The following is a 26,574-nucleotide window of genomic DNA, read 5'->3' as shown; positions in this document are numbered from 1 at the left end:
AGTATCTAAGCTTTAAAGTTCTTCAGGGTCTTCGGTTTGCAAACGTGTAAAGGAGTCCTGAGACTAAAAGCAACTGAGTATAGAAGACACAGGAAATTACTAGACAAATGAGTAATACAGCCAAGAAAATGTGGCCGGGCAAACAAGGTTTAAAAGTGGAACAGAGAAAGGCAAATAACTTATTCAATTGCAGATTTAATTTGAACTCATTATCAAAAGAAATAAAAAGATTGTAGAAGTAAGTTTAAGTTATTTTAATCAGGCTTTAAAGAGCATACCACGGGAAGACACAATTAAGAAGTACTTCAATTTTATGAGGCTATTTATTTTAAAAATCTTATTGTAGGGTACCAAGAAATAAAGACAGATAGAAACAAGATCTATAATGCACTTTTAAAGGATACAGCAATTCCTCCTAAACCTCTTCATTATAAATCACACAGCAGAGAATAAGGAGAAAAACTGCTTATTTTAATGTAATTATTTCTATTATTCTAACCTTTAAGACAAAGAATGAGAATAAGGTGCTGAGGGAAAACCAGCTAGATATGTTGCCAGTTTTGTGATTTAAATCGCTGGTCATATTACCATCTTGTGGCAAAATGAAGTACTGCAGTTTTGAATGACAAAGACCCTGAGAAGTGTTAACCATGATTTCATAAAAGACAAGTATTCTCCCCCTTCCCACCACACCTTCATGCCAACCCCAAGTAAATGAGCCACTGGAGTTCTTTAATAAAAAATGGTTTTTAAAAAGTCTGAAAGAATGTTAAGCAAAGAAATAGTAAAGGGAATGTACTAACGCAATAGTAAAATTAAAAGTATAGCCAAAAACCCAATGACCGATGAAAAATGTTTCAATGTGGCAATTTAACAATTAAAACTATCATGTCTACTTCTTACTGAGCAAAATTATATGTTATAAGCACAGCGTGAGATAAAACTTGTGTTTGGCAGCTTAATGTCATTATTACTTCATTTCGTTTTATACATCAAAATGGCTGCCATACTTAAATCCTCTGATTTTGCAGTACAAGTATTTGTATCCCTAATAGTTTCTCTTCACCTCGGCCCACATAATTTTCATGTGAATTTTCCAAACATGCAAAAATTTACTTACTTCTGATAACCTAACCCAAAATCTACCCTTACTTCTTGCAGACACTATTCTACCGAATTTCAACTAAACCCAATAAAATCTATTTGTGCATGTATACATACACAATTTGCATAAAAATTACAAGAATCAGACAAGAAATAAAGAGTACAAAGATAGAATGTTTTATCTTTTATTAGCTAGTCTCTTCTAGTTTAAATTGACATACATAATATGAACAAGTATTTCCCTTAGACGCAGAAGACTAGATTCAACAAGTCCAAGAACAAAGATAACATGCATATGGTCAACTTCGTGCCATTATTTTACATAACCAAAACAGTAAGTCGCCTGAGTAAGTTCCATATTTTTGTTCATTCTCTCCTTTGCTTCCAATACAATAACAGATTTATAAGATACACCAGAAGTAAAAGGGAAAGAATGCACAAGCAAGCACCTACCTCTCCTATCTCCCCTCTGCTACTACTTCAGCAATGGCAGACCAAGTTAAATTCTCTGCAACAACCAACGAGTACTCCAAGCTCAGACTAGATAACTTGTTTCTCTAAAGTGAGGCCTGGTCACTTTTGTGAAATTTGATATTTTAAAAAACTAGTTCAGGTAATCTGAGGTTTTCCGTCAACAATTACATGACATAACAATTTATACTGTGTTCATTTCATGGTAATGGCTTTGAAGTCCAAGCCTTCTCTAATTTAAGAATGCTACCGTAATTACAAACACTACCAAATGCTAATTTGCTCTGAAGATGTAAATGGGACTGATTTATAAATTTTATCCAACCTGTTGATGACTGCAATGTTTGGTGCAAGGTGTGCGGCAGCTGAAGGGTGAATAAAGGTGAACGGACGCTATTTCCGAAGAAGTCTTCTGTAGCTTTAGACTGCAAAACTTTGGTTTCCCAGAGCTGCAGAGGAAAAGTAAGTTTGCTTTTTTAAAAACATTATTGGGATAGTTACTTCTATTTTTTCAGCGTTTAAATTTAAACTGTCAGCTGATGACACACTGGGGAGTACTACAGCACAGGCGGTGAGTTAAAGCTGTAATCTATGTGGGCTTTTTATCGGAATACAGGAGAGAAATTCGTATTGTCTACAAACCTGTTTCAAGTCCTTCAAAACATGCTCCTCTACACCTTCTTCAGCAAACAGATGCCGCACTCCTTCAATTACATCTTCGATTATAGATCTGTAGAGTTTAGACTACATGAAAACAATTGTTAAAGTTTTAAGTTCTTAACTTTGAATGCATTCAGCCTTCAAAGACACACAGTGCATTAATTCCTAATCTCATAGTTTAAAAAAAAAAAAAAAGTTTTTTTTCTAAGTACATCCTACTCCCAGTTAGTGTTGGCTTGCCATAAATCGTGTTGGCTCCAGGCCCCTAACCTCAGCAGCCGGGGACGCCTTGTAGTCCTCTCCCTACATGGCTGCGGGACAGGACTACCATAAACTACAAGATAATCTCATTTGGATATCATTATAAAAACAGACAGGGTGGGACTGGAGATTTAGCTCAGTGGCACAGCGCCTGCCTGGCAAGTGCAAGGTCATGAGTTCGACTCCCGGTACCAGGAAAAAAAAAAACAGGATTATTCTACTGCACTTTTTAATCAGTATATAACCTCCCTGTTCCTTTCAAAAGGGGAAATTAATTTAAGGCAGCTGGAAGTAAAACTTTGTTTTCAGTTTTTCTCAAAGAAGCCAATATAGCTTTTTCAGGGTTCACTATGTTACTTCCACGAATGTTAATAAACTTCAAGGCTTAAAAGTGGGGGGTAATCAAAGTCCATCCCACTTCCAAAAGACATATACTCTCAGTCTCTCTCTCTCTCTCTTTCTCTCTTTCTCTCTCATACACACACACACACACACACACACACACACACACACACACGGAACCACTATCAGATAGAAGAACAACTGCATTAAAATGGATTTCCTATAACAGAAACTTAAGGAGACATAAACAAAGCTAACCCTTCTGCAATGCCCATATTGTACAGACACAACATCACCCTAAAGTATCCTAGTAAAATCACGTTACGGAACAAAATTAATATATTTCTACCCAGATTACACATTGGTTATATGAATAAAACAATGAGTATGTGAAATAAACTTCACCCTTCAAATCAATGTAAAATGTACTCCCTCCAGGTCCCCAAACCCAAAGGGCCACACTAAGTGTGCTGACAATACTACCTGGTACAGGTTCCACCGATGAAAAATGGCAAACAGGAATTTAGTTGAGTTGCTTAGTTCAAATTGTTTCATCAGAACAAAATGAAAATTCCAGCGTTCTACAGGATTCCCTCAGGGCTGGGGATATAGCTCAGTGGCATAAACGCCTGCTTGGCAAGCACAAGGTCGTGAGTTCGATCCCCGGTACCGCAAAAAAAAAAAAAAGAAAAAAAGGATTCCCTCTTCATGTTATTCATAAAATATCTGAAATACTCCAGTTCGCTCCAAGAGAAGCTAAGTTTTACACTAGTCCTTCTACAGACCCAGGATAAGCCTATGACTAGGCCAATCAGTAACATCTGAATAATATGTTAGTCACAAGCATATCCATTAAGACTAAGTGACCCTAGATTAGTTGCCTCTTCTCAAACAGGTTACCGTGATAAAGGCTTTCTAAATTGATGTTTCCGTGTTAATCCAAGCTAGTGTGATCACACTCAGAGTTAGAGGAAAAAAATCCCCACGGCTAAAACCATCTTTAAGCTCTGCCCTCAGAATATAACAGCAGCAGTCAAAAAGAACCCATTAGAGCACAATTTTTCAAAGCGAACTAGGGATTCCACACAGTTTCTCTTGTAGGACTGCAGTGAGACTTTACAGTGCTTACTCTGTTGTCTTTATGGAATCTGTATCCAGTCCAGAAACCCATTTTAGTTCCTTCTCTAAGGGAAGACATACACTGTGCTTACATTTCACAATCAGGTTTACTGATGCATTTCTCACGCCTATATTTAAGTATATTTCTTAAAACATACTCATAAAATTGATACACATTAAAATAGCATGTCTCAAAAAATGGAATTTTTTATGCTACATATGTATATACGAAATTTTAAAAATTTATCTGGACAAGTACGTTGTCTTTCAGGAAATATAAAGCCTGTTGATAACAGAGATGAAGCCTTTTCTTCTTTTAATTCAGGTTTGTTAAGATGGAGGGAGAGTCTCACAAATGTCATTCAGGCTGTAAATTTTGTGAGCTTTAGGAACTCTTGAGATGCTAAAGGTCAGGAAAAGAAAGAGTAGGCACAGACTAAAAATCGGCAGAGTAGCAAGCCAAACCACATTACCTGTTGTTTCAGGTTAATAAAGAGTGGACCCCTGACTTGCGAACTCAATTCCTTCCTGAGGGCTGGTTGTAACTCAAGTTATCAACTGAAGGCTCGGGGCCCTCCACAGCGCCCTCAAAGTCTCCCTCCCGTGTAGAGGCAGGTCTCAGCGGCCTTAGGGACACCCTGGCCCTGGAGAGGACGTTGTAATGTTCCTTCCACAACTCGTTAAGGGTTAGATCTGTATCTGAGACCACCCAGAAAAATAAACACCAGCGTTGGGGTCATAACTCAAGCCTTTGGCCCCAAGTTAAAACTAAAATCCCGGTCATAACGCAAGCGGTTCATACGTCAGGCCGGCCCTAACTCGAAGGTCCATTTATCTACTTTAATTCTGCAGCACTGCCCATACTGAAATTAAGAATTAGAACACAGGCGAACTTGGGAACTTTCTAAGGTGCATGGAATCAGCTGGGCGGAGGGCAAATTCACCTCTGCGCTTTCCCCGGGACTGCGGCCGACGCGGAGCTGGGTGGAGGCCAAGGCGGCGCCCCACCACGGAGCCACCGCTCCAGCCCTTCCCGACGTTTGGAGCCGGTTTCAATAAACTGCCAGGATGGGCTCGCACTCGCGGTCCCCGCTCGGGTCTCTAGAGAAGCTGGGATTACACACGTGTGCCCCAAACCCCCAAGTGCCGGCACCCTCAGCTCCGGCGGGGAGGTCGCCTGGGGGGGGCACCTGTCTGGGGGGGACGCCCTCCTGGGGGGGATGCCTGTCCTGGGGGGGATTCCTGGGGGGGATGCATGGGGGGGCATGTTCTGGGGGAACACCTGTCCTGGGGGTAAGAGGCCTGCCCTGGGGGAGGAGGACGTCTGGGGGTGGACGCCTGTTCTGGGGGGGAAGCCTGTGGGGGGCATGCCTGTCCCGGGGGGAGCCTGTCCTGGGGGGGATGCTTGTGGGAGGGACGGCTGTCCTGGGGGGGATGCCCTCCTGGGGGGGATGCCTGTCCTGGAGGGATGCCTGTGGGGGGGTGCGTGTTATGGGGGCAACAACTGTCCTGGGGGTAAGACGCCTGCCCTGGGGGGGGACACCTGTCCTGGGGGGACGCTTGTGGGAGGGACGCCTGCCCTGGGGGAGCCCCACTTCCGCCTCAACTACAGGCGCCCCTCCCAGCCTCGGACAAGGCCGAGGAGGGTCATGAAAGCCTGTGATGGGCTACTGAGGATTAAAGGGTGTGTGGGGTTCAGTGCCGCGCCCAGAGTCCCGCGCAGCTTCCCTCTTCACAGGCCCGAGGACGCGCCTTACCACCGGGTTGATGCCGGCCATGACGCCCGCTCCAGCGCCTGACTCCTCGCGCCTGCGCAGCACGCGGCGGCCTCGCGGACCAAGCGGGAACCTTTTCAACGGCGCGTTGCCTGGCAACGCTGGGCGGGGCGGGGTGGGGCGGGGCCAGTTAAGGAGCGGAGGAGCCTGACTTCCGGGGCGGGGCCTTTGTTTCCTCAACCTGCGAAACAAAGACCGACCACGTAAGGAAGCGCGGTGCCACGGGAGTGTCCTTTCACCTTCAGCTTCAAAGGACTTGGGCAAGAGTGGGTAAGATTAGCGATTCTGAGTTTACCAATTATTATTCCAACCCCTAAACCCCTCTCGCAGCTGAACTCAGATACAAGAACCAATCTAAGACTGGTTCTTACACCTGGGAAGCAGCAGCATCACCTGAGAACCTTTTAAAAATGCAAGTACTTGAAGTTCCCCATAACGCGGGCGTACACACACACACCCACCACCACCACCCACCCCACCACCCCCAGTGAATCAGAAACTCAGAACAAAGAGCCCAGGGTTGTCCACTTCAACGTGGCCTCCAGCTGATTCTGGTGGTGCCAAAGTGGAGCCCACAGCCCTAAGACAGACTCGCAGCTTTGGGTGCACATGAAAATCACCTGGGAAGCTTGCAAAAACTGGTGCCTGAGCTCCATCCCAGAAACCTGATTCCAAAACATAACCGAGGTGGGGGGCCACCGTTCATGTAAAGTCAGCTCACCCCTGATGTCCTTTTCCTCTGCAGGCAAAGGGCACCGTTTGTTGACCGGTGATTTCTTTTTCATTTTCCTAAAGTTTGCATCCCCTACCTAGCTAGGGCGAGGATAGCGATCATCTGGAGGGTTAGAAAAAGGAAGAGGTTGTCTATTGCAACCGTTCTGGCTTTAAACAGCCTGTCTAGCCTGAAGATAGGTCTTGACCTAACCAGATGGTTACTTGATGATTAAAATTCTATTAGGTTTGAAACTGGCTATTTATTTATGTATATAAGTGCAGTAGAGTTAGGTAGGCTCTACCACTGTATTTTTTTGTCTGGAACAAGTACCTTTTTGGTTCCTGAGTTTTCAGCAGCTGAATCATATGGGGCCCTTTAAAAGGCTTTCCTAAATTGAAAACTATCGTAAGTTTCTTTTACACAAAGCCAGGTAGTTTGCATGGTAATTTTTTAACAGTTATGTCTATCTGGCAGTTTACCACCAAGAGTATTCAAAGTGACGTATCTTTCACCCAAAATAGAAAGACAAAAGGCAGACATTGATTCTTTCCAATATTATAAAATCCAATTAAATTATTCAAGCTGAGAAATAAGAAAGATGAGATGCCTCATTTTCCATCTTTTTTCAGAACAAGGTTTTAAAATTTTATACCTAAATGCATAGGATGGTAGTCACCTTTTTATGACAGCAGACTTTTGTTGTATTTTACTATATATATTACAACTTTCTCAAGGCTACACTATAGATCATGCTGATTTTTGAGATTAAATTTGGACCCTAGTAGCCATAAAAAATGTGACGAACAGTCTAATTCAAAGTAATAGAAAGTTAATTAATGTTAGCAGAGGAATATCAGCCCTTTCTGTTTATCCCTTGTGGTCTGTCCGAATGGTCACTGGTAGCCTTGGTTATAATTTCATCCCAATAATAGGCACCAGCCATAAGGCATGCTTTCATACAAGCCTTAATCAGTGAGGGGCAAACCTTGTAGAGTGCTTGATACAGGCAGCACATGTGCCATACGTTTGCCACCACTGTATGAATCCAACTTGTGAGTTGGCTCTGAACCTTTGGTAGTCAGCTTCCAACATGGCCACAGGTTGAGCCTTGCCTCCTGGTGTTCGAAGCCTGATATTGTCCCCTCCCGTGTCGTACCATGAAGTTTGCTGTTGACCCCTCTCATGTTGTACCATGGTTTGTCTGGGCAAACAGAAGAAAGCAGAAGTAATGGTACGTCACTTCAAAAATTATTAGAAGACTCTGGGATGACTCTTTCTGACCACTCACTTTGCAGCTCTTTCAGAAAAATCTAGGATAGTAGAACCAGTCACCAAACGCAGGAGGTGTCCTGAGACTGAAGGAGGAAGTGGACAGATCCAGGATGGCACAGAGTGAAATTTATCTATTTCTACAGATAGAAGCAGCAGCAAGTCCATAAACAGCAGCAGGACAGTACGATCCCTGCACTCCAAAATAGGACAAAGAGCTTTATGTGCTAAACTAGACAAAGGTGAGCCGCAGTCAAATGGAATACGCCTGGCTTTCTCAAAAACTATTAACATGTCAAAACTCAGTTCTTAGAAAACAGTCTGGGCATGCCTATAAGATTTGGAACGCACATGGGGGTCACCTGGTGGACAAAATGGCGGTTACAAACCAAGATGGCTGTGGGCAGGACAGGTTGCAGCGAAACGCCAGCTGTCATGTTGCTGGGACACGCAGGTAGCACACAGACACACGCAGGAGAGGCCTGCATGGCAAGGAACCGCACAGCTCCAGCCCACAGCCGGCATGTGCCGGGTGCCCGCCCACGTCACAGCACAGAGCCTGCATCCCGGCCCTCCCCTGGCTGGGCAGTGGGACGATTGTGGCCCTGACCTTCAGCTTGGCTGCATCCTGTGAGAGAGATGGAACACGGCCACCTGCAAAGTACCCCCCCGACTCCTGGCCCTCTGAAACTGACAGAATACATCGTTTTAAGCAGTCAAACATTGCAGTAATTTGTTACACTGCACAAGATAAGTAATACAGGGCCTGTTCTCTGCTTAGACCAAGACTGGAGGAGGCTTGGTTTTCCCACATTGTAATCTTCGCACTTAAGGCTTCTTGAGCACCCTCATCAGTCACATGAGAATCTTCACAGTGTATAAAGGAATCTTTATAGACTGATGTTTGGTAGCTCTGACCCAAGATTATCATGAAACAAGCAGATGTTTATGGTCATGGAATGGTCACATTTCTTTTGTCAGTTTCCCAAACTCAGGCAGGGAATGGTGTTGCAGACACAGAGAACTTCTGATGCTAAAATTGAAATTTCAAGGTCCCAAAGCCGCAGTGAGGCAGTTCTACAGTGACTATTTTTTATGTGAGTGGATAGAGAATAAAAAAGGAATGCTGAGCTTTAAGTATTTCATTCTTAGAAATTATACCTGTGCCAAAGCATAAAGTTTTTCCCCCAAGCACCCAGATTAGTGCATCAGAGTTTCACATCTCCTCCTGGGCTTAGAGACCACTATATATATATATATTAGTGACCAACGACAATTTTTACAACATTTAAGCAAATCTTAATAATCACATGGATTTCTTTGTCTTCTGTGTGTTCTCATTATTTTTGCCTGGAGGTTTCAGTGGTACTATAGAAACAATTTTATTTTACTTATTGTGTGAAAAGTCGATATTTAGGAAGTCCTTTCCTTGAATAAAAATTTTGAAATCTATTTCACAGACAGCCCATCGTCTTTTATACATTAAACTTTATAGTTAAGTACAGGATATTTCAATAACTGTATGGACCCTAAATAACATATTTATCTGTAATTAAAAAATATAGCTCACCTTTCAGCGTATGACTTGAGGCAGCAAATATTCATCATTACCTTCCAAGCATTTTGCAATCAGTGCACTAAACCCGACAGTGTTGTGTCTCTCTAGCTCTGTTTCATCTTTCATATCTGCGAGGAAATGAAAATCCAGATAATATGTGTCTCACCTGGTAAACTTCAAATGCTTACAATGTTGGCAGTTCTGATTTATTTATACTCTGCACTTTGGTAACATTTTCCATTTTCTAATACAACTTCAAAATCAACCTATGTTATTTGAACACAGATATTGTTCCTCTATCCACAGATATCGCCCCCACAGCCCCACAGCCCTACAGGGTTCCAGTCCAAGTGACCATATGACACAATCCAGTGCCAACTGGCGGCCTTATCTCATTAATGTACCATTAATGAGAACGTTAACTGCCCACTTCAAAATGTGTTAATATTCAAAAGATGTGTACATCGTGTGCACATGCAAATTACTGACAGTACTAACTCATCACAAGGATGCAAGAGGACTTTAAATACAAGTTCCCATCACTGCTTCCTCAACACTCTCATCATGGTCTTGACAAGGAGTCAGTATTTTCCTAGCTTACAAAGGACTCCATTTCATTCTTTAATCATTATGTGTATAACTATACATAAGCATGAAATAGTAACAAGGATAACGTTCCTCGTCTCCAGTTAATTCATCCGGCCTAAATTTCCTCTTAGAGAAGACAGGGGCAAAGATCCAATGTGATGTTAGGGTATGACCTCAAGAGAAGCAACCAGCTTTGATCTCATAGTAATTGTGGTTTTCTTCTTTCCTAACTGTTCTCATTTTAGGAGCTGTAAAGGTATCTTGGATCACCTACATTGCTGTCCTACGTGCTTCAAATATCAGGGGAGGCAGAGACAGCATGAGGTAGATATACTTGTTTCTATTCCTTCCACTAAGAACAGATACAAATTCTGAATGTAAATGGATGTGGTGACTCACACCTGTAATCCCAGTACTCGGGAGGCTGAGGCAGGAGGATTATTGTGAGTTTGAGACCAGCCTGGGCTACAAAATGAGCTCAAGGCCAGTCTGAACTGCATAGCGAGACCCTGTCTCAAAAAGACCAAAAAAAAAAAAAAAAAAAATTCTTCATGTAATGTATCAACCAGCATCAGAAGACTCAGAAGTGGGAAGAAGCAGACACACCCGTTAGAACCCCACGAGTGAGGAAGCACTATGTTTGTTCCCTGTTTGTTTGGTTTTATTCCTGCCCCGTACGTCCCAAACTGGTTGTTGGAGAAGGTGGCAACTCAGGAACCACCAATGACCAACTGCCAGAACTCTCAAGCTGAAGGATCCAGAGAGACATTAACATGAACCTGTTCAACAGTAGCCACTGTACTCCACCCAAGCACCACGGAGAAACTGTTCCCGCTTCTACCTTTGTGCCTTCTGCTTGTCTTGTGCGGGGCTTTTTGGCTTTGAAGATGGGCGATGTCACGGTCCCGTAAGCTTAAGTACGCTGCTTTGAACGGTTCCATTTGTTCCTAGGTTATAGCACTGGGCATTGTCCAGGCCACGTAAAAGGTTCCTAACAAGTATTTGTTCGCCTATGAGTGTTCACTGGGACAGTCTAGTGAATAATCCCTTACCTGAAGGTTTCTCATCTGAGGTTACATTTTGTCCGTATGTAGTAGTCAAGGGAAGGAAATTAAAGACCCAGTACTCTTTAAAGTACAGGTAAAATCCTGCAGCTATACAATAGTTCCAAGATGCCTTTATGAAGAGACGGATGAGAAATAACATTGACTTGATCAGAAGTTGGGTATCAAAAGAGAAAACACGGTCCTCGGCATACAGTAGGTTCCAAAAAGCTAAGCGTGTGTCCTGTCCACTTTCAGTGGCCTTCAAAAACAGGAGTAAATCAATTTTTAAAACAAATAATTTAATCTTTTCAACCCCTTAAAGATATGTGTGCATATTAAGAAGTGTATATTCATAACCATAAGTGTGACAGGGTTTAAATTCCTTGCAGACTGAGGCTGGGTATTACTCATCCTTTTGTGGCCGCGGGGTCTCTACATAGTCCCCCAAGGAAGGAAAGCATTCATTAGTGCTATTATTTGAACTTACTGTGAAACTTATAAAATGAAAGTTCTAGCCTATGTGTGGGGAGAAAAAATAAAGACTAAAATGTAACTGTCCTTGAGAAATTTAGTGCTTTGACTTAAATTCATCCTATATTCGCTCATGCAATTTTTATTTGGCACGTAGATCAAAAACTCTGGGCAAAGGATCAGACCCACCCACTGGCGTCACTTCTCCCACCACATCTGGCCATCCCGGAATGTAAGTTTCTTTCTACGTGAAGAAAAATACGAAAATAATTATAATATAATAGGATTCAAACTAAAAATTGTTTATGAGGAGGAGCGCCTGACCTGAACAGGAGGGCCAGGCAGGGCTTCCAAGAGCAGGAACGCCAGACTGAGATTTGTGGCACACAGGGAAGATGAAGAGGGCCAGGCAAAGTGTCCCGGGAGGGGACAGGACGGTAACCACGGCCACAGGCTCGAGAGCAGGGCGGGTGGAGGAGTGAAAACAGGGAGGTTTGGCCACAGGCCCGCAGCGAGCAAGGCAAGTCGTGCCAACAGCTCAGGCCACCAATGGGTGCCCATTCCTGCCACAAGGAGATGGAGGAGCCGCACTGGACGCTCGCAGGCAGTGACAGGGCTGCGGGTGCAGAAGGAGGGTCGGTGGCTCCCTCTGAAGAGGAACGTCTGAGGGGAAGAACACCAAGATCTAAGCAGCTTCGCTGGATCACGTGAAGCAAAAAAGGAAGGGAGACCCCAAGGCCCTGGGGAGGGGGCAGGGCTGGGCACCCTGATGCAGGGAAAGGCAATAAAGAAACCGAGCCACAAACACCATTTAGTTCATTTTACCCAAGGCCATCTCTGATCCCAGAGCAACTTTAATATAGAATTTGTCCTTTTCCGCAATAAGTACTTGGCTGAGCCTTTGAGAAGTGTTTCAGAATATCTCAGAATTATCCACTGGAGAGACAGGCTTTTGGCATTTAACAATGTCACTGCTCAGAGACGCTCTTTCCTTGTCCTTTTCACGGCACTTGAGGACCTTTGGGGAGAATTCTCTCAGAGCAGTGTGAAAATACCAAAATAAAACTCCCTCCGTGCCCCTGGGCGCCGCCCCCCACAGCCGCAGCCACGGCAGCCGGCGTCTCCGGGGAGCACAGCAGAAGAGGGGCGAGTCCTGGAGCGTTCTGAGGAGCTTCCAAGGCAGGCTGCCTCAGCCATCTACTCCCTGAAGACGGAGATGGGTGAGCTCAGCTGCAGTGTCACAAGAACGTCCTCGGGTGGGTCAGCGCAGTGGAGCACATATTGGAAGACACGATCCTTTTCAAGAAGATAAAGGGTCCTTAAAGGCAGTCATGAAGGGTCCTTGAAGAGATAGGGCCCTCTGCCTGTGAGATGCCGAAGGGTCTCTGAATCTAGTTCCACTTCTGGCAAGAGAACTAAGAAATAACTTCTTGGATATACATGCCTGACTTCACCTGTACCCACTACCCTGTCTTCCCCCATGGCAGTGGTGAACTGTCTCTGCCCGTACCTACCTCAGTCCCTCTGCTAGTGCCTAGGGCCCTGCCTCCTCTTCTCTGCTCAGAGATACAGCCCTGGGAATATTCTCTCTCTTATGCATCGTTCATTTTCCTTCCACCACAGGCTCTCTGCTAACATGTGCAAGTACCCACTATCTAGGGGTGTACCAAAATGGGAGTGTGAGCAGCCAGCCCTGGGAACAGGCAGCCGTGGGATGCACTGTGGAGAATTTAGACACAGTTATGAAACAACTACACCAATCTGCTTTTGATCATCACTATACGCTGACCATTCTACGAATTTCCACAATAAAATGTTCACTACCCCCCTTCAATGTCTTTGCCATACATTCTAAGTAACTGGTATGATTTCTGTTGAGTTTTAACAGAGCAAAGAAAGACTCGAATCAGCATATTTTAATTTCTTACTATTTAATAAACCTATTTTCATGGAAGTTAATTTGGGGGACTCCCACTGACTCCGCTGAACCCTGACAGGTGTGGCCCAAATGCACACACTCATTTTGGGAATTCACACTGGTCCAGAATTGTTCAAACTTATTTCACGGACAGTGTGTGTCTCCATCTTTGTTGGTGATACGTATTCTTAAACTTCAACCATAGGTTTATAGTAAACAGTGAGTGTAAAGATGAGGAAACTGAACTTAGCTTACTTCAATTCTGTTATTCTATGTGACCACATGGAGTTTTATTTATGCTTTCAAATTTTCTTTTTGGTTTTTTGAGACAGAATCTCATTCTGTAGTTTAGATTTTACTTGAACTCACTATGTAGCCCAGGCTGGCCTCGAATACCCTTTTAAACTTAAAAGAGGAAAATGGCTCATGGTAGTTAAATCTTGAAAACTACCCGACTGTCCATCAACAGATGAATAAAGAAAATGTCATAAAAATGATAAACTTGCATCATTTAGAGGAAAGTGAGTGCACCTTGAGACCATAATTCTAAGGGAAAGAAATCAGCAACCAAAGGTTAAATAGCACATGCTTTGTCTTATACAAGAAATCCAAAGTATAAATAGTTTAAAGAGTAAAACAAATCTAGACAGCAGAAATCAGAGAGGTGAGACCTTTTGCAAATAGGAGGGGGCCTAGGAATGCAGAACGATGGGACCGGAAGAGGAAGGAAAAGAATTAAGACAACAACTCTTCATGATAACTGCATGGCAGACAGGTACCAATAAAATGTACTTTTATAAAGGACTAAAATGGAGTATGAATTGAAAGATATTTTTGTTTGGTGAATTTTGTTTGGGCACTTTATACATTAAATATTTACTGTATTAAAATAATGACATTTTTAAATTGAAGCTTATCCTATTTTAATTGTGCATTGTCTCTGTTATACAGCTTTGAAATGATTCCAAATGCTTATATAGTTTGTTAAGTGAATGTCATGCATTTTACCCTCCCTGATTTCACACATTATGTCACCCTGTATCAGGCCCCATCTGTGAGCTACTGACCTCACCATCCATCTGGACTACAAAAGACACAGGGAAGCGTCTCGCAGGCGATTTGATAGTTTAGGCAATGGTAAGCCGGCGCTGTCAGCCACTTCTCCAACATAGAGAGAGCTCAGATTCCCACAGAGCTACACCCTCTCAGCCTTCGTGCTGATCTCCGGAGCTAATCTCCGGGGCCGCACAGGTCAACACCAACTGCCTTCAGATGCAGAGCAACCTTCCTGTCTTCGCAGATCTCCCCGTGTTGGACACCATCTCGCTTGAGGAGCTCTCTTCAAAGGGGCACCTTCCACTGCAGTGAGGTTTTGCTTCCCACGAGGACTGCTTCCACCCTAACTTGAGCACTTAGATTTTAATCATCTTGGGACTCACTAGTATCTCCTGCAAGATTCAAAAACCCAAAAAGGGAAAACTGTCTTTGTATATCAATCAACCATATGATTCGTGAAATTCTACTTTCACGATCTCCTTATTTTAACCATGAAAATGAATCTACAACTGAAAAAACTCAAGAAAATATTACAAGAGTACTATAGTTTAGCAGTTGCTTAAATTGTTATCTTTTGCAGACATTTTAATTTCACTGTATTATATATTTATTATAAAAATTCATTTAGTAGTTACTGGACAATTACTTACACAGAATATCTCATCAAACTGTCATAAAAACCAAAGTTCAGTTAGGCAGACATAAAAAGTATGAATTAGTAGCTGTGCTTCTTTTTATCCTGTAGGAATCTGTAAGTATTAACAAGATTATGAAACCAGCAATTGCTTCAGAGGTCATTTTTATTAGCCAAGTGTGGTGGCACACCCCTGTAATCCCAGCACTTGGGAGGCTGAGGTGAGAGGATTGCCTGAATTACAAAGCAAGAGTCTGTCTCAAAAACAAATTTTAATTTAAAAACAAAATTTGAAGTACAATTACTATACCAACATGCCATAGTGTTGACCCAGTGGATTTCGATCATGAAAAATTTTAAAAATGAAATAGGAAGTGATGGAAGGAATGGCTACTGTTATGGTTTGGGGGATACTGCAAGGGAACAATATAATACAGGACACATATTTTATAAGATTATTTATAATAGTCACCCAAAGAATGATACACAAATGAGTGCAGGAATCTGCCCACATACTGTAGACCAGGAATCCAGAAGAGGGCCTGGATCCCACAGCAATGTCCTGCATGAGTCCAGCTGAAAACCTTGAGTTCATGACAGTGCCTCCCACAAATCCAACTGGAGGCCCAGAACCATAACAATATCTCATGCAGGCGTGTTTCCCAGATCTGCTGCGAAGGCCCTAGATTGTGGAATCTAGGAAGTCTGTGCCAGCGGGATGAAGGATCTGTGCTAGCAGGCTGAGGGATCTGCACTGGAGCCAGGAAGCAATGCTCAAAGTGAGAACCAGAGCTCCCCCAGAAGGTACCACAGCCATCCTCAGCAACAGTGAGGTCCCGAGCTCCTCCAGTGGTGAAGACAGCTGAGTTCCCATCAGGAAAGCCAGTGCAGCAAGCTTCTTCAGGAGCCTGAGCTGTGCACCTTCTTCCCCTCCGGAGCCAGGAAGAGATGCTCAGAGTGAGGACCAGAGCTCCCCCAAAGTGAACCGAAGCTATTCTCAGTGCTAACAAGGCCCCAAGCTCCTTGCAGGATGAAAACAGCCAAGTTCATGAGGAAAGCCAGCATGACAAGCTCCCCAGTAGAACCAACAACTCCTTACAGCTTCTACCAGCTCCCCACAGCCTCTCTCAGCTCCCAACAGCCTCACTTCCTCTTCTCCAGTTCTGCCTCTTATGCGGCTGGCCACAAGCCTCAGGTGGGCCCCCACACCCAGCACACTCTTCCTCAGTTCAGCTGGGGGGTTATAAGCTGACCACCAGTTGCCAATCCACTACAGCTCCATTTATTTTAATATGCAATGCCTGCACATCTCTCATGGGATTAGGGAAAATTTGGAAGAAATACCAGCGGGCCATGGAGGGCAAGGTGTGCTCCACACAGCACGTGATTCAGATGACGGAGCTGAAAGGTGCCAGGAGTCATTTTCTATCAGTATCGACATAAGCAAGAGAACAAGAGTCAGTGTCAGTGTGATAAAGCAACAATAAAAATGAAAGCGACACTAATAAAGACAAGGACCAAGAAGGTGTTAGAAAACTCTCCCACCCTTAGCAGCTATTGTCCAACATTCATATTTACAACAGAGCACCTCACAGAATTTAGGGGGTTCAAACGAGCCACCCCAGAATATGCTGCTCTTGCATAGTGATAATCTCAGCTGAAGACACTGGAGAAGCAGCAGGTGCAGGAAGGGTTCTGGCCTTCAAGCTACCCAAAACCAGGTCATAAAATTTCCCACAAGCAAGGTGCCCTCCCATGCGAGGAGGAGGAGACCACCCTCATCAGGGTGAGCCCAGGGCAAGCCCGCACAGACGAGTCTACCAAGTCACTTTCCTTTCCCTTGGTCCCGCACACAGTCCCTAGCCACCCGCCTGCAGCCTAACGTCCTCGTCCCTAGCCCAAGCCCCGCCTTGTCGTGGCACCACAACTTACTGTTCTTTGTGGCGAAGGTGTTACGTTTTGAGGCCTAGTGGTTTCTTAGGGTCTTTATTTCCCTTCTGAAGACTCTTCTGTACCTGTAAAAATATTACAGTAAACTGGACTCTTTTCTTCTGATAATCTGTTTGAAGTCAATTTGATGGGTAGCCCAACTATAGGGCCTAAGAACCCAAGAGAGTTTACCTCCCCAGAGTAGAGGCCCCTGGCTCTCCCTCTGCTGGACTCGGCTTCCCTGACCTGTGTTCCAAAGACAGTCTCTGCTGTGGGCACCGAAATCCACGCTGCTAGATCCAGGGGTCAGGGCCGGGTCCTCACCTCGCCCTCCGCGGCGTCTCAGACGGCCAGGTTTATCCTTCCTCGCTGGGCGTCTTCTTCTGCAGCTCCTCTTCCTCGGTGTCTTTCCCTACACGGTCCTCGTTCTCCGGAACCCCAGGGGCTCTGCTCTCAGACCACATCTAGTCTTTCTATTCTCTCCCAGGAACTGGGAGAATACATTTCTGGGTTTTATTTTGTTTTCAGACAGGATCTTGCTATGTCTACTATGTAGCTATGTAGCCCAGGCTGGGTCCTGCCTCAGCCTCCTGCGTGCTCGGATTAGAGTCATGCACCGCTGCGACCTTCTGTGGCCCTAACGATGGCCTGCAAAGCCCTACACACTGTGGGCGCCACCTGTGCTCCCCCTGCCCCGGGACCGTCGGTGTCGGCCTGCAGCGCCCGCTGCGGGCTCACGCTCCCCTGCGGGATCCGGGGGGCTCTCTCCTTCCTCACGGTCTCCTCTGGGACGCTCATCGTCCCAGCATTCTTCTGCCACTCTCGGTGACCTCACCGTGCTTGGCTTTTCTGCCTAGCAATGACCACAAATTTCCATCAGTCTATTGTGCAACTTCCTCCTCTGTAATCTGCCCTCTGGGAGAGCAGAAAGGAGCTGTTCCTGTGATTGCTCATCCCGGTGCCCCGGAAATTGCATCGCCTCGGAAAACAGAGTATGCGCCAGAATGCTCAGCAAGCTGACTGATCCCACTGACCTCGCGCTCTGAGGTTTGGGAAAGAGGCCAGCTGTGTCAGCCGGCGCCTTACGTCTGGACTTCGGGGTGTGCCAGGCTGATGGGCACCACTACGAAGTGGCTCTGGGCAGGGTTTATGTTAACCAACTGGCTTTTCATGTTTACTTGTGCGTCTGTGCCAGGCCTCGGCCCCTGTCTGGAGGTGGGCGGCCTGTAATGGCAGGTGAAGCCTTGGCACCTCAAAGGACAAGACAAGACCACCGCTCAGGACACCCGGCTCCAACCTCAGTTAACTAGATAAAGACTAGCTGCAGGCATCTCACTCCTGCGTGAAGGCCTTCCTGGAGAAAACACAGTTCTCCTAAAGTAACATAATGTGTTACCTAGAGAGGTCCTCCCAGGCCCTGCCATTCAAGACAGATTCCCGTCTTTCTTCAGTATTCCCCACCCTTACTTTGACAACCAAATAAATACAGGCCACCCAGAAAAGTTAGGGGGTCTCAGCCCTGAGAATCTCAAATTCTCTTAGAGGGCTGGAAGCTCTCAGAGCTCTCAAATCAAACCACTTGACTCTTTTATTTAAGCCTTTGCCGTCCACTCATTTGGGAGATTGCTGGTCCAATCAGTCTGCAGTAACTAGTAATAATATTAACCCCATAGAAGGTGACAGACACCTTGAGGAACTTCTGACAGACTAATTCATAAGACTTTCAGAAACAGAATGTTCTGACAGGCTCTGTGAAAGGACAACGACCACCTGAAAAGATTTTAGACCGGAAGACGGAGCTGATCACTGCTCTCCAGACTGCAAGAGCACAGGCTGGTCACTGAGCTAAGGCAGCACAGAACATCCCCAGCACACCTCTCTTTGCTTGTTCTTACCGATAAATCTACACGTGCAACCCTGGGCTGGCGCTAACTTTTACAGACCACACTGGCCTCCATACCTGCCCAAACAAGATGAATTGATTGCAATATTTTATAAATTTTTAAAGTATGACCATGTAGACTTTATTAACTCTCATTTGAAAGTTGTAGAGAATGCAGACACTACTTTTCTTTCTCTAATAATTAGAAATGTTTATAGAGATAGCATGGTATTTAAATCTTTGGGATGTGTGAAATTGTATTCCACAGCATTTGTAGACAAGGCATTAAGAATACTTGAAAGTGTTTGTCTACAGCGTTAACTGTAATTATACTCCACTGGACTCACAATGTTTTGAAATGCATTATAAATTGGCCTCAAGATCTTTTTATTAATTATAATTCAAATGCTGAGGTTTCTGACTCTGGGTAGCAGCAGCTTTGCCTAAGAGCACCCTCTTCTGTTTCAAAAGTGTACTGCAAATACATTACCTGGGCTTGACAGTAATTCTGGTTAGGACAAAGGGACCTCTCAGGAAAATGTCAGTGCAGGAAATCGTATTATTAACATAAGCTCCCCTTCCTTCAGGGGTTTGGAAGGCCGTGCTGGCGCAGATATACGTACATGAAAGGGACGTAGCAGACCTCAGAGTAGGATGATTTGCATTTCTTCCCCAGGAATCCTCACGGGGTAATTACACTGATGTTTCCTTTTCCTTACACGATTTTTTTTTTTGAGAAAGGGTCCCTCTATGTAGTTCAGACTATCTTTGAACTGACTACATAGCCCAGACTGGCCTCAAACTCCCAGTGATCCTCCTGCCTCAACCTCCCAAGTGCTTGGATTACAGGAGTACGCCACCCCATCCAGCCTCCTTACACGATTTTAAAGACACAGCTCTTGTCTATGGTACTTTCTGGAATTCAACTATTTGCTTGCTGACCAGCTTCTGTCTCGTTTTGAATTTTAATTATGCTCAAATTTATATTTTGATGCCACTTTGAAGTAGGAACTAATATACCTAAAGCAAGAAAAAGGCTCATTTCATATAACCCAGGGAAATCTGCAGCTAATGAGGTTGAGTCCCATGAAACTAAAATCAGGAATGGTAAATAGTGGCACCTGCCAATACTTCACCACTACACGCAGCCCTATGCTTTAGGACCCTGGTAAGGATACAGCAGGCCCTTGCAGTGGAGTAGCTGTGGGAATAGATAGGGCCTAGAAGAGGTGACAAAGAAGTCACCACGGTGTCTACACGAAGGGGTTGGGCAGTGCAGGTGGAGTTACATCGCAACTGTAGGTACAGGCGCATTCTTTGAAGGTCAGACCTCATGACACAGATGCAATGATACACCTACACACTTTCTCTAAGGATAAACAGTAATGATGGATATTCTAAATAGCCATCAGTCAGCTGGGTGGGAGACCAGAACCTCAACCCATCCCTTCCAGGGAAGGTCCTTGTTCTTTCCACACACACTTGCTTCGGGACTTGCTTCACCCATTGGATCAACATTACCTGAGCAACTGTATTTGTAATCTTATTGGTTGATCACAGCTTTGTCCCACCTTACACCCGTCCTGATTTGGCACCGTTCTTGTGATTTTGCGCTATCAGTCTTCCCTTGAGAAATGCGCTCATGGGAAACCCACTTTCCAGCCCCCTTCTGTCTCTCTTAGGCAGAAGCTATCTTTCCTTCAATTAATATTTCCTACTCTTAACCTCCATTGTTCCACAGAATTCATTCTTTGATTTTGGGGAACACGAAGTCAGTATATCAGACATCTAGCAGGTGGGAGTTATAATACTTGTGTTATATTATTTGGATAATTTGGGGGTCCTGTATCATCCCTGTATCACTTCTGTTGTTTCTAAAGATCCAGAGCCCTATTGCAATGTTACGGTTTGTGTCTAGACGTCCCCCGAAAGCCTCCCGTGGTCACAGGGTTTTTTCAGCAGTGGCTGAATCTAGAGTGTGTGACTGATTCGAAGTGTAACACTGGAACTAAGGGTGCTGGGGTTAAGGGTAGGTGATTGCTGGATCAGTTCACTGATTGGATCGGCACTGCCCTAACCCCAGTAGACTGGACAATATAGGGACAGAAAGAGGGTGGTCTCTCTCTCGCTCTGTTGTTGCTTTTGCTGTCTTCCACCACCATGAATGGTTGCTCCTCTGCCATGTGCCACCCTGCCTTGGAGCCAGCCGAGTATGGACTGAAACCTCCACGAACTATGAACTAAATAGACCTTTCCTCCCTTAACTTTGGGCAAGGGGTATTTTGTCTCAGTGAGAAAAGTAACTAATACAGTGGGTATAGCCAGCAGCCACTAAACTACTTCTCAGTCACCAGACCTCTATGACGGGCTGACACAGTTTTGGAATATTAACTTTAATAGCTAAACAGAAGTTTAATTTCAACAAATGTTTGTTTCTTATACAACCGAGGGTGGAGAAGTGGGCTGTGCAGGTTGGTTTTATCAGCACTGATTTACCTCCGCACCTACCCAGCCCGCCCGCCCACGCCCGTCCCTCCTCTCCCATCTTGTCTGAAACAGCCTCCACAGTTGTGCAAAATACTTTTCTAGACTTGAAAAGCTCTGTTTTTAAATGCACATTATTTCTGTGGGACCACTACTCAAGTTGTCAAGGTCGTACAGTTTCATCATGTGGACAAAAAGTGCCCTAAGTCACAGGAAACCCAGGGAAAGACTAAAGTTCAAGTCCGGCTGGCACGACATCTCTCATCATCTTCAAATTATTTTACAAACCTGTAAGTTACAGAAAACTGATATCTGTGCCTATGGTTCTTGTCTATAAAAATGCAAATTGCCCTGGATAGGAGGAATTATTGATTACTACCTTGCAAATGATTGCACCCGTCTTTGTATTGCCTTCATTTCAAAATTCCTTACTTCCTGTAGAAGCCGCTGCTCTGTAAAGTTCTCCCTAGGGCCGGTTCTGCACATCTTACTAGTTCTCTCATTTGCTTTTTGCTTTTTTGGTTTTTTGTTTTTGTTTTTCTTCCGGGACCAGGAATCGAACTCACGACCTTGTGCTTGCCAGGCAGGCGCTGTGCTGCTGAGCTAAATCCCCAGCCCCTCCCTCCTTTGTTAATGAGTTAAATATAGTCTCAGGCACATAGTCATTTTGTACCTTTCCATCAGGATTACAGGCTCTTTAAAGAATCGTCCTTTATAACATCATCAACCAGACTTGGATCATGCTATTTTTCTAGGATATGCCAGGATGCCATGTTCAATGACTCCTTAATAGTGAAATTGTGTACATACGCCTGACAGAGAGTCAATTGGTGAAGGCTATTGAAATTGATTTCACACCTTTAAAAAATAGCCCCAGGCCTTGCAAAAGATGTAAGCCCATAGCACAGCAAGAATTATTTGAAATACGTCTTTAATTTTAGAAAAATCAATATACAATCTACAATACTTTGTTACATGATTAGTAAGACTCAATCTGTTTTATACTCATATTGATAGGACATAAAATCATATTTTGAGTAAAACATTATAATAGTCATAGTACGGTAGGCCTTCTAACTGAATTTATAAGAAAAAGCACAGCTCCAGAATGAAGGGAACTAAAATCCTCAAACTGTCTAATAAATACACAAAGTCAAAAGTTCCAGGCTTTGTTTGGTGGAAAATACCCTTTTTTCATACCTTTCTTAGTGGGTAAACTATTATGATTCCCATACAACAAAGAATGTTCCTATGTTCAGACCTACACAGTGGATTATGTAATGATGGAGCCCTGAATACACTCACACAACTAACAGGACTGTAGCACGGTGACCGGACCGGAAGATTAGCGCGGAGTGACTTGTCACAAACCATCACCGCCTTGGAAGTCTGCCATAGCGTCAATCAAACAACTGACTCCCAAATGGTCCAATTCACAAACTGGCCTATGTTAAAATGCTAGAAAAAGAGTGGTTTTGCTCCCTCCCTCTTCCTTTAAAAGCAGGGGTTTTCTGAAGATCACTATTTACTCTGCCAAAGGAGTTTCTACTTCTTAATTTGCAAGTTTAAATGGACCCTACCTGACTTTTCACTTAGAGAGCTCCAGTCACGCTTGACCTCCTGCCATACCTAAGGTCAGGAAAACTGTATTAAAAGCTTCTCGACCCCACACAGAATGCTAATTTAACACTAAGTAATGAATATTTAAAGTCCTAATAGATGTGCAAATTGACAATTACGCTGCAGCACCCTGCTATTAACGCTATCAACCTTTGGTTGTGGCTGAAACTCAATTTGGGCTTTTATCAGTCCTTTGTTACTGTATTTCCAGCCCTGAATTTTGAGATGTCCCTGCAAGCTGGGGAGCTCGGGACTCAGGCCAGAAGTGAGGTAACGCAGACAATAGCCCGTGAACCACAAGGGGGGATTAACTGGACACTCTGCTGAACTTATTTGGAAGTGTAAATATTTATTAAGTGAGTTCTTCATGGGTACGATGCTGGGGAGCACACTGAGAAAGGAAAGGCAGAGATCATCTCGCTAACTTTCCTGGGGCTGGAGTAGAGCGTCATACCTGGCCCGTCTCTATCTTCCTGAGCAGACAGAAGCCACAGCACGGTGCGCCCTCGCTAGATGATAAGGAAAGATGGCAGGCTTTTAAAAAGACACACACACACACACACACACACACACACACACACACACACACGATTTGCCTTCCTATATATCAACAGCGAGTCTTCAGCATGTATTATGAACAATGCCTCAAGTGACGTTAAAAAGAGCAATATCAATTCATTTTGACCATGACTGGCAATACGTGCCTTCGTAGTAAGAAAAATAAAAAGCAGTAAAATCTGTCGATTGATATAGATCGCCATAAGTGTTTGTTTTAATCTGTTTCTTGAACAGATTAAAATGAATGTAATACAGTATTAAAACACAGGAAACAAGCTCTGTAGGCCAACAAATAAATGTTATTTGGAAGATCATTATATCAGTTTTGACTCAAAACAAATCTAGTAAATAGAGAAAAATGCCTCCCAATCACATTTAAAACTCAACATAAGCTGAAGGGGTGTTAATACCCCCTGGAAGAATTTGCTTTTCCAACTGAAAAATACCTTGAATACAGATTTCATACATTTTAAAATTCTGAACTGTCACTGTAAATATTAAAAGGAAATTATAAGCAGAATTATTACTGCTAATGCTGGTGGTTTTTCACTAGAAACTAAACTACTACAGTCATTTCCTGCTTTGAGGAAATGTTTCCTCTTAGAAATCTAGGTAAAATAATCTAGTGTCTTCTACTTTAGCATCTTTGAAAGAAAAATACTCAAAATTAAGCAGGATTAGCATAAAATGGCATGACAGCAGCACCAGCACAAAACAATCATAATATGATGTAACTTCTACTCAAAGAGAGGCTTGTGATAATTACAAATACTTTACCAAAATATATTCTTAGTGTGTACTTCTAGTAAACAATATTTATGAGCTTTAAAAATTCATCTTTAACATACATAAATATTTTAACTGGTGCCCAACACTCTTATTCCATTTTGAAAGGATTCTCACCAGCCAAAAGGCAGTGTGTCTTAGTGACCTATGCCAAAATATGTGCATAGCTCCTTTGCCGCACACTTCAAAAATGATTATCCAGTAGGGGAAAGACAGGGGCCAAATACAGCCGAAGGCTATTTACCAATGTGGCCGGGGAACAGGAATAGGAATCATCCCAAACCACAGATACTTCCAAATCCGCATTTTAGTCTGTGGTCCGTTTCAGTATCACTCTCTACCTTACCATGTTTCAGGAAGGAGGAAGAGGGGATATTATTACTTTAGTTTAGGTCCCCTCGGTGCTCTGCCCTCTGGCGCAGCAAGAAGAGGTGGGGATGGAGGGATGTGGTGCTCAGGCAATGCACACAATCAGCCACGGAGTAATCAAAATTCCAAAACTCCTCAGCCATGCTGGCTACCAGGTCACACACACATCAGATAACAGTGCCGTGAGCTTCAACAGAAAGCAACACATCACACCAATTACAGGTTCATTTTACATCCAACCCACAGGGCAAAAACATGGAGAGTATAAAAGATAGACGGTTTGGTTCGAGGTCTAAACTTTTCTAAACACAGCCTTTGGACCCGTCCTCGGCCCACACTTGGAAGTCAGCGCCGCCGTTTCAGCCCATCGCCCAAGCCGGGACTTCCTGCGCCTTCTGCCATTACGTGTGCGGTGCGCGGCTACCACATCCCCGCTTGCTGCCCCTACTGCGCCACGCAGCCGCCCGCTCTGTCGGCGTCTTCTCCGTCGATTTTAATCCATTTCTTTTCTATTTCAACCTGTTACGCAGAAGCAAAACACAGGCAGCATTAGCAGATGCAGTGCAGACCAAGCACCACGCCAGCCCTCGCCACACAACCAGGATCCACGGCCACCCCAGCCCCGGGGCTGGCAGAGCAGTCCCGCTCCGGGACAAGGTGCCCCTGTCCTTCTGCCCGCACCCACATCTAAAACTTGCCAAGTCAAACAGTTTTTGTCATCATTTTTACTATGAAATGCTTCTAAAATACGAATTCATTTTAATTTCCTATATGGACTGTACATTTTTTGATAGAAGATGTGCAGCTCTGGCTAGGCATGTGACTAGTTACCCCTCCCCCATCATATATCCAGCCCCGGGCCCACCTGAGATGTATAACACACCCCAAATTATCTAACTAAAACAAACCAGTCTGCAAACGAGCAACCCAGTTACTCCGCCAGTTATCATTTTTATCTCAGTTCAGATGACACTTCACCGAGACCCTCCTGGATGACCCTGGACAAGGAGGCCCCCTGTTGCTCTCTATCCTGTTGTTCTAGTTTATTCCCTCTCTAGAATTTGTCAGTAGTTGAAACTGTATGCTCTATTCACCTACAAGCTGTTGGTTTGCTTCCTGAGCTAGAAGCTCAGTAAGGACCGGGGCCTCGTCTCCTCTCGCCACCTGGGCATCTGCAGCCACCGATGCCGCGACACTGCTCAGCAGACACCTGGTACTTGGAAGGCGGCATTCTGAAACTGCCACCAGGCGCCAGTCACTAGCAAAAGCTATTAAAGCTAAAGCTGTTCCTTGTGTAATTTGGAGCCTCATACTAAAACCATCCAAACCTGGCACAGCCTATGATGAGAAACCGGGTATAAAGGAGGCCCCTCTGCCCTGAGGCACACGTCAGTCCTGCATCACACGCACGGTCCCAGTGCTGCAGGTCAGGGCCCCAGCAAGCAGCTCTGGGATGAAGACTCCTGGGCAGATAATTCATGGGGACACTGCCTGTCCACACCCGGGGGATGAAGGCCCGGGGGAAGCAGAACGGGCAAGGAGACGCGGGCTGCAGTGCAGCATCTTAAAGGTGGCTGCAGATGCCCCGAGAGGGGACCCCACTGAGGTCCTCCCGAGAGAGCCCCGGCCCATCACCGGACTCGGGCTGACCCAACAAGGGACGTGACCTTGCACAAAGCAGCTCCTTCAGCCAGCGCAGTGCCCGCTACAGAGGGAGCGAGTCCTGTGCCGAAGGACGCACAGGGCGGCGTCTCCCATCACCTCTCTCACCAGTAGGGAAAACATCACGGGATTCTAACACACAGACTTCTAGACAGATGGCCCCGAACACCCCTGACTCACACTGCATGTCCCAGGGCCACCAGTGGGTGCCTTTTCAAAAGAGAGAAATGAATAGGAAATCAGAACAATAGCACTGCTCAGGGCTGAGACTCCGACAGCTAGATTGTGAAATGCTGT

The 26,574-nt window shown here is 44.6% G+C and overlaps 2 protein-coding genes and 1 long non-coding RNA gene across 10 annotated transcripts in view; 1 reads left to right on the top strand and 2 right to left on the bottom strand.

Annotated features, from left to right (window-relative positions):
• Positions 1-5,825, bottom strand: part of Gtf2a1l (general transcription factor IIA, 1-like) — a 50,184-nt gene extending 44,359 nt beyond the window's left edge. Inside the window, exons 1-3 of one of the 3 annotated variants that reach the window (XM_005391005.2) lie at positions 5,715-5,825; positions 2,218-2,319; positions 1,901-2,024 (exon numbers count right to left, since the gene is read on the bottom strand). In XM_005391005.2, the coding sequence (XP_005391062.1) occupies positions 1,901-2,024; positions 2,218-2,319; positions 5,715-5,735 (247 nt within the window). In that variant the 5' untranslated portion in view covers positions 5,736-5,825. Of the gene's footprint in view, positions 1-1,900; positions 2,025-2,217; positions 2,320-3,321; positions 3,463-5,714 lie in introns of those variants that run through there. The other 2 variants (XM_005391006.2, XM_005391004.2) reach the window with 2 other exon arrangements.
• Positions 5,826-5,844: 19 nt separating this feature from the next.
• LOC102022968 lies at positions 5,845-15,163 on the top strand. 3 transcript variants are annotated; one of them, XR_001235315.1, is made up of 6 exons: positions 5,845-6,002; positions 7,863-7,958; positions 10,108-10,186; positions 11,537-11,611; positions 12,479-12,599; positions 13,003-13,213. It is a non-coding gene; the product is annotated as an uncharacterized LOC102022968 (long non-coding RNA). The 3 variants fall into 3 exon arrangements; XR_001235314.1 differs by lacking the exons at positions 12,479-12,599; positions 13,003-13,213 and adding exons at positions 14,343-14,434; positions 14,598-15,163 and having other exon boundaries at positions 5,847-6,002; XR_001235313.1 differs by lacking the exon at positions 12,479-12,599 and having other exon boundaries at positions 5,851-6,002.
• A 7,033-nt stretch (positions 15,164-22,196) lies between these two features.
• Positions 22,197-26,574, bottom strand: part of Ston1 (stonin 1) — a 54,770-nt gene continuing 50,392 nt past the window's right edge. For all 4 annotated transcript variants that reach the window (XM_005391001.2, XM_005391000.2, XM_013517562.1 and 1 more), the window contains exon 4: positions 22,197-25,134. In XM_005391001.2, the coding sequence (XP_005391058.1) occupies positions 25,060-25,134 (75 nt within the window). In that variant the 3' untranslated portion in view covers positions 22,197-25,059. The remainder of the gene's footprint in view (positions 25,135-26,574) is intronic.

Source organism: Chinchilla lanigera, unplaced genomic scaffold, assembly GCF_000276665.1.
Source record: "Chinchilla lanigera isolate Chin_1 unplaced genomic scaffold, ChiLan1.0 scaffold00040, whole genome shotgun sequence".
Classification (NCBI taxonomy): Eukaryota; Metazoa; Chordata; class Mammalia; order Rodentia; family Chinchillidae; genus Chinchilla; species Chinchilla lanigera.
Note: the sequence above shows the minus strand (reverse complement) of the source record. Positions and strands in the feature narration are given on the sequence as shown.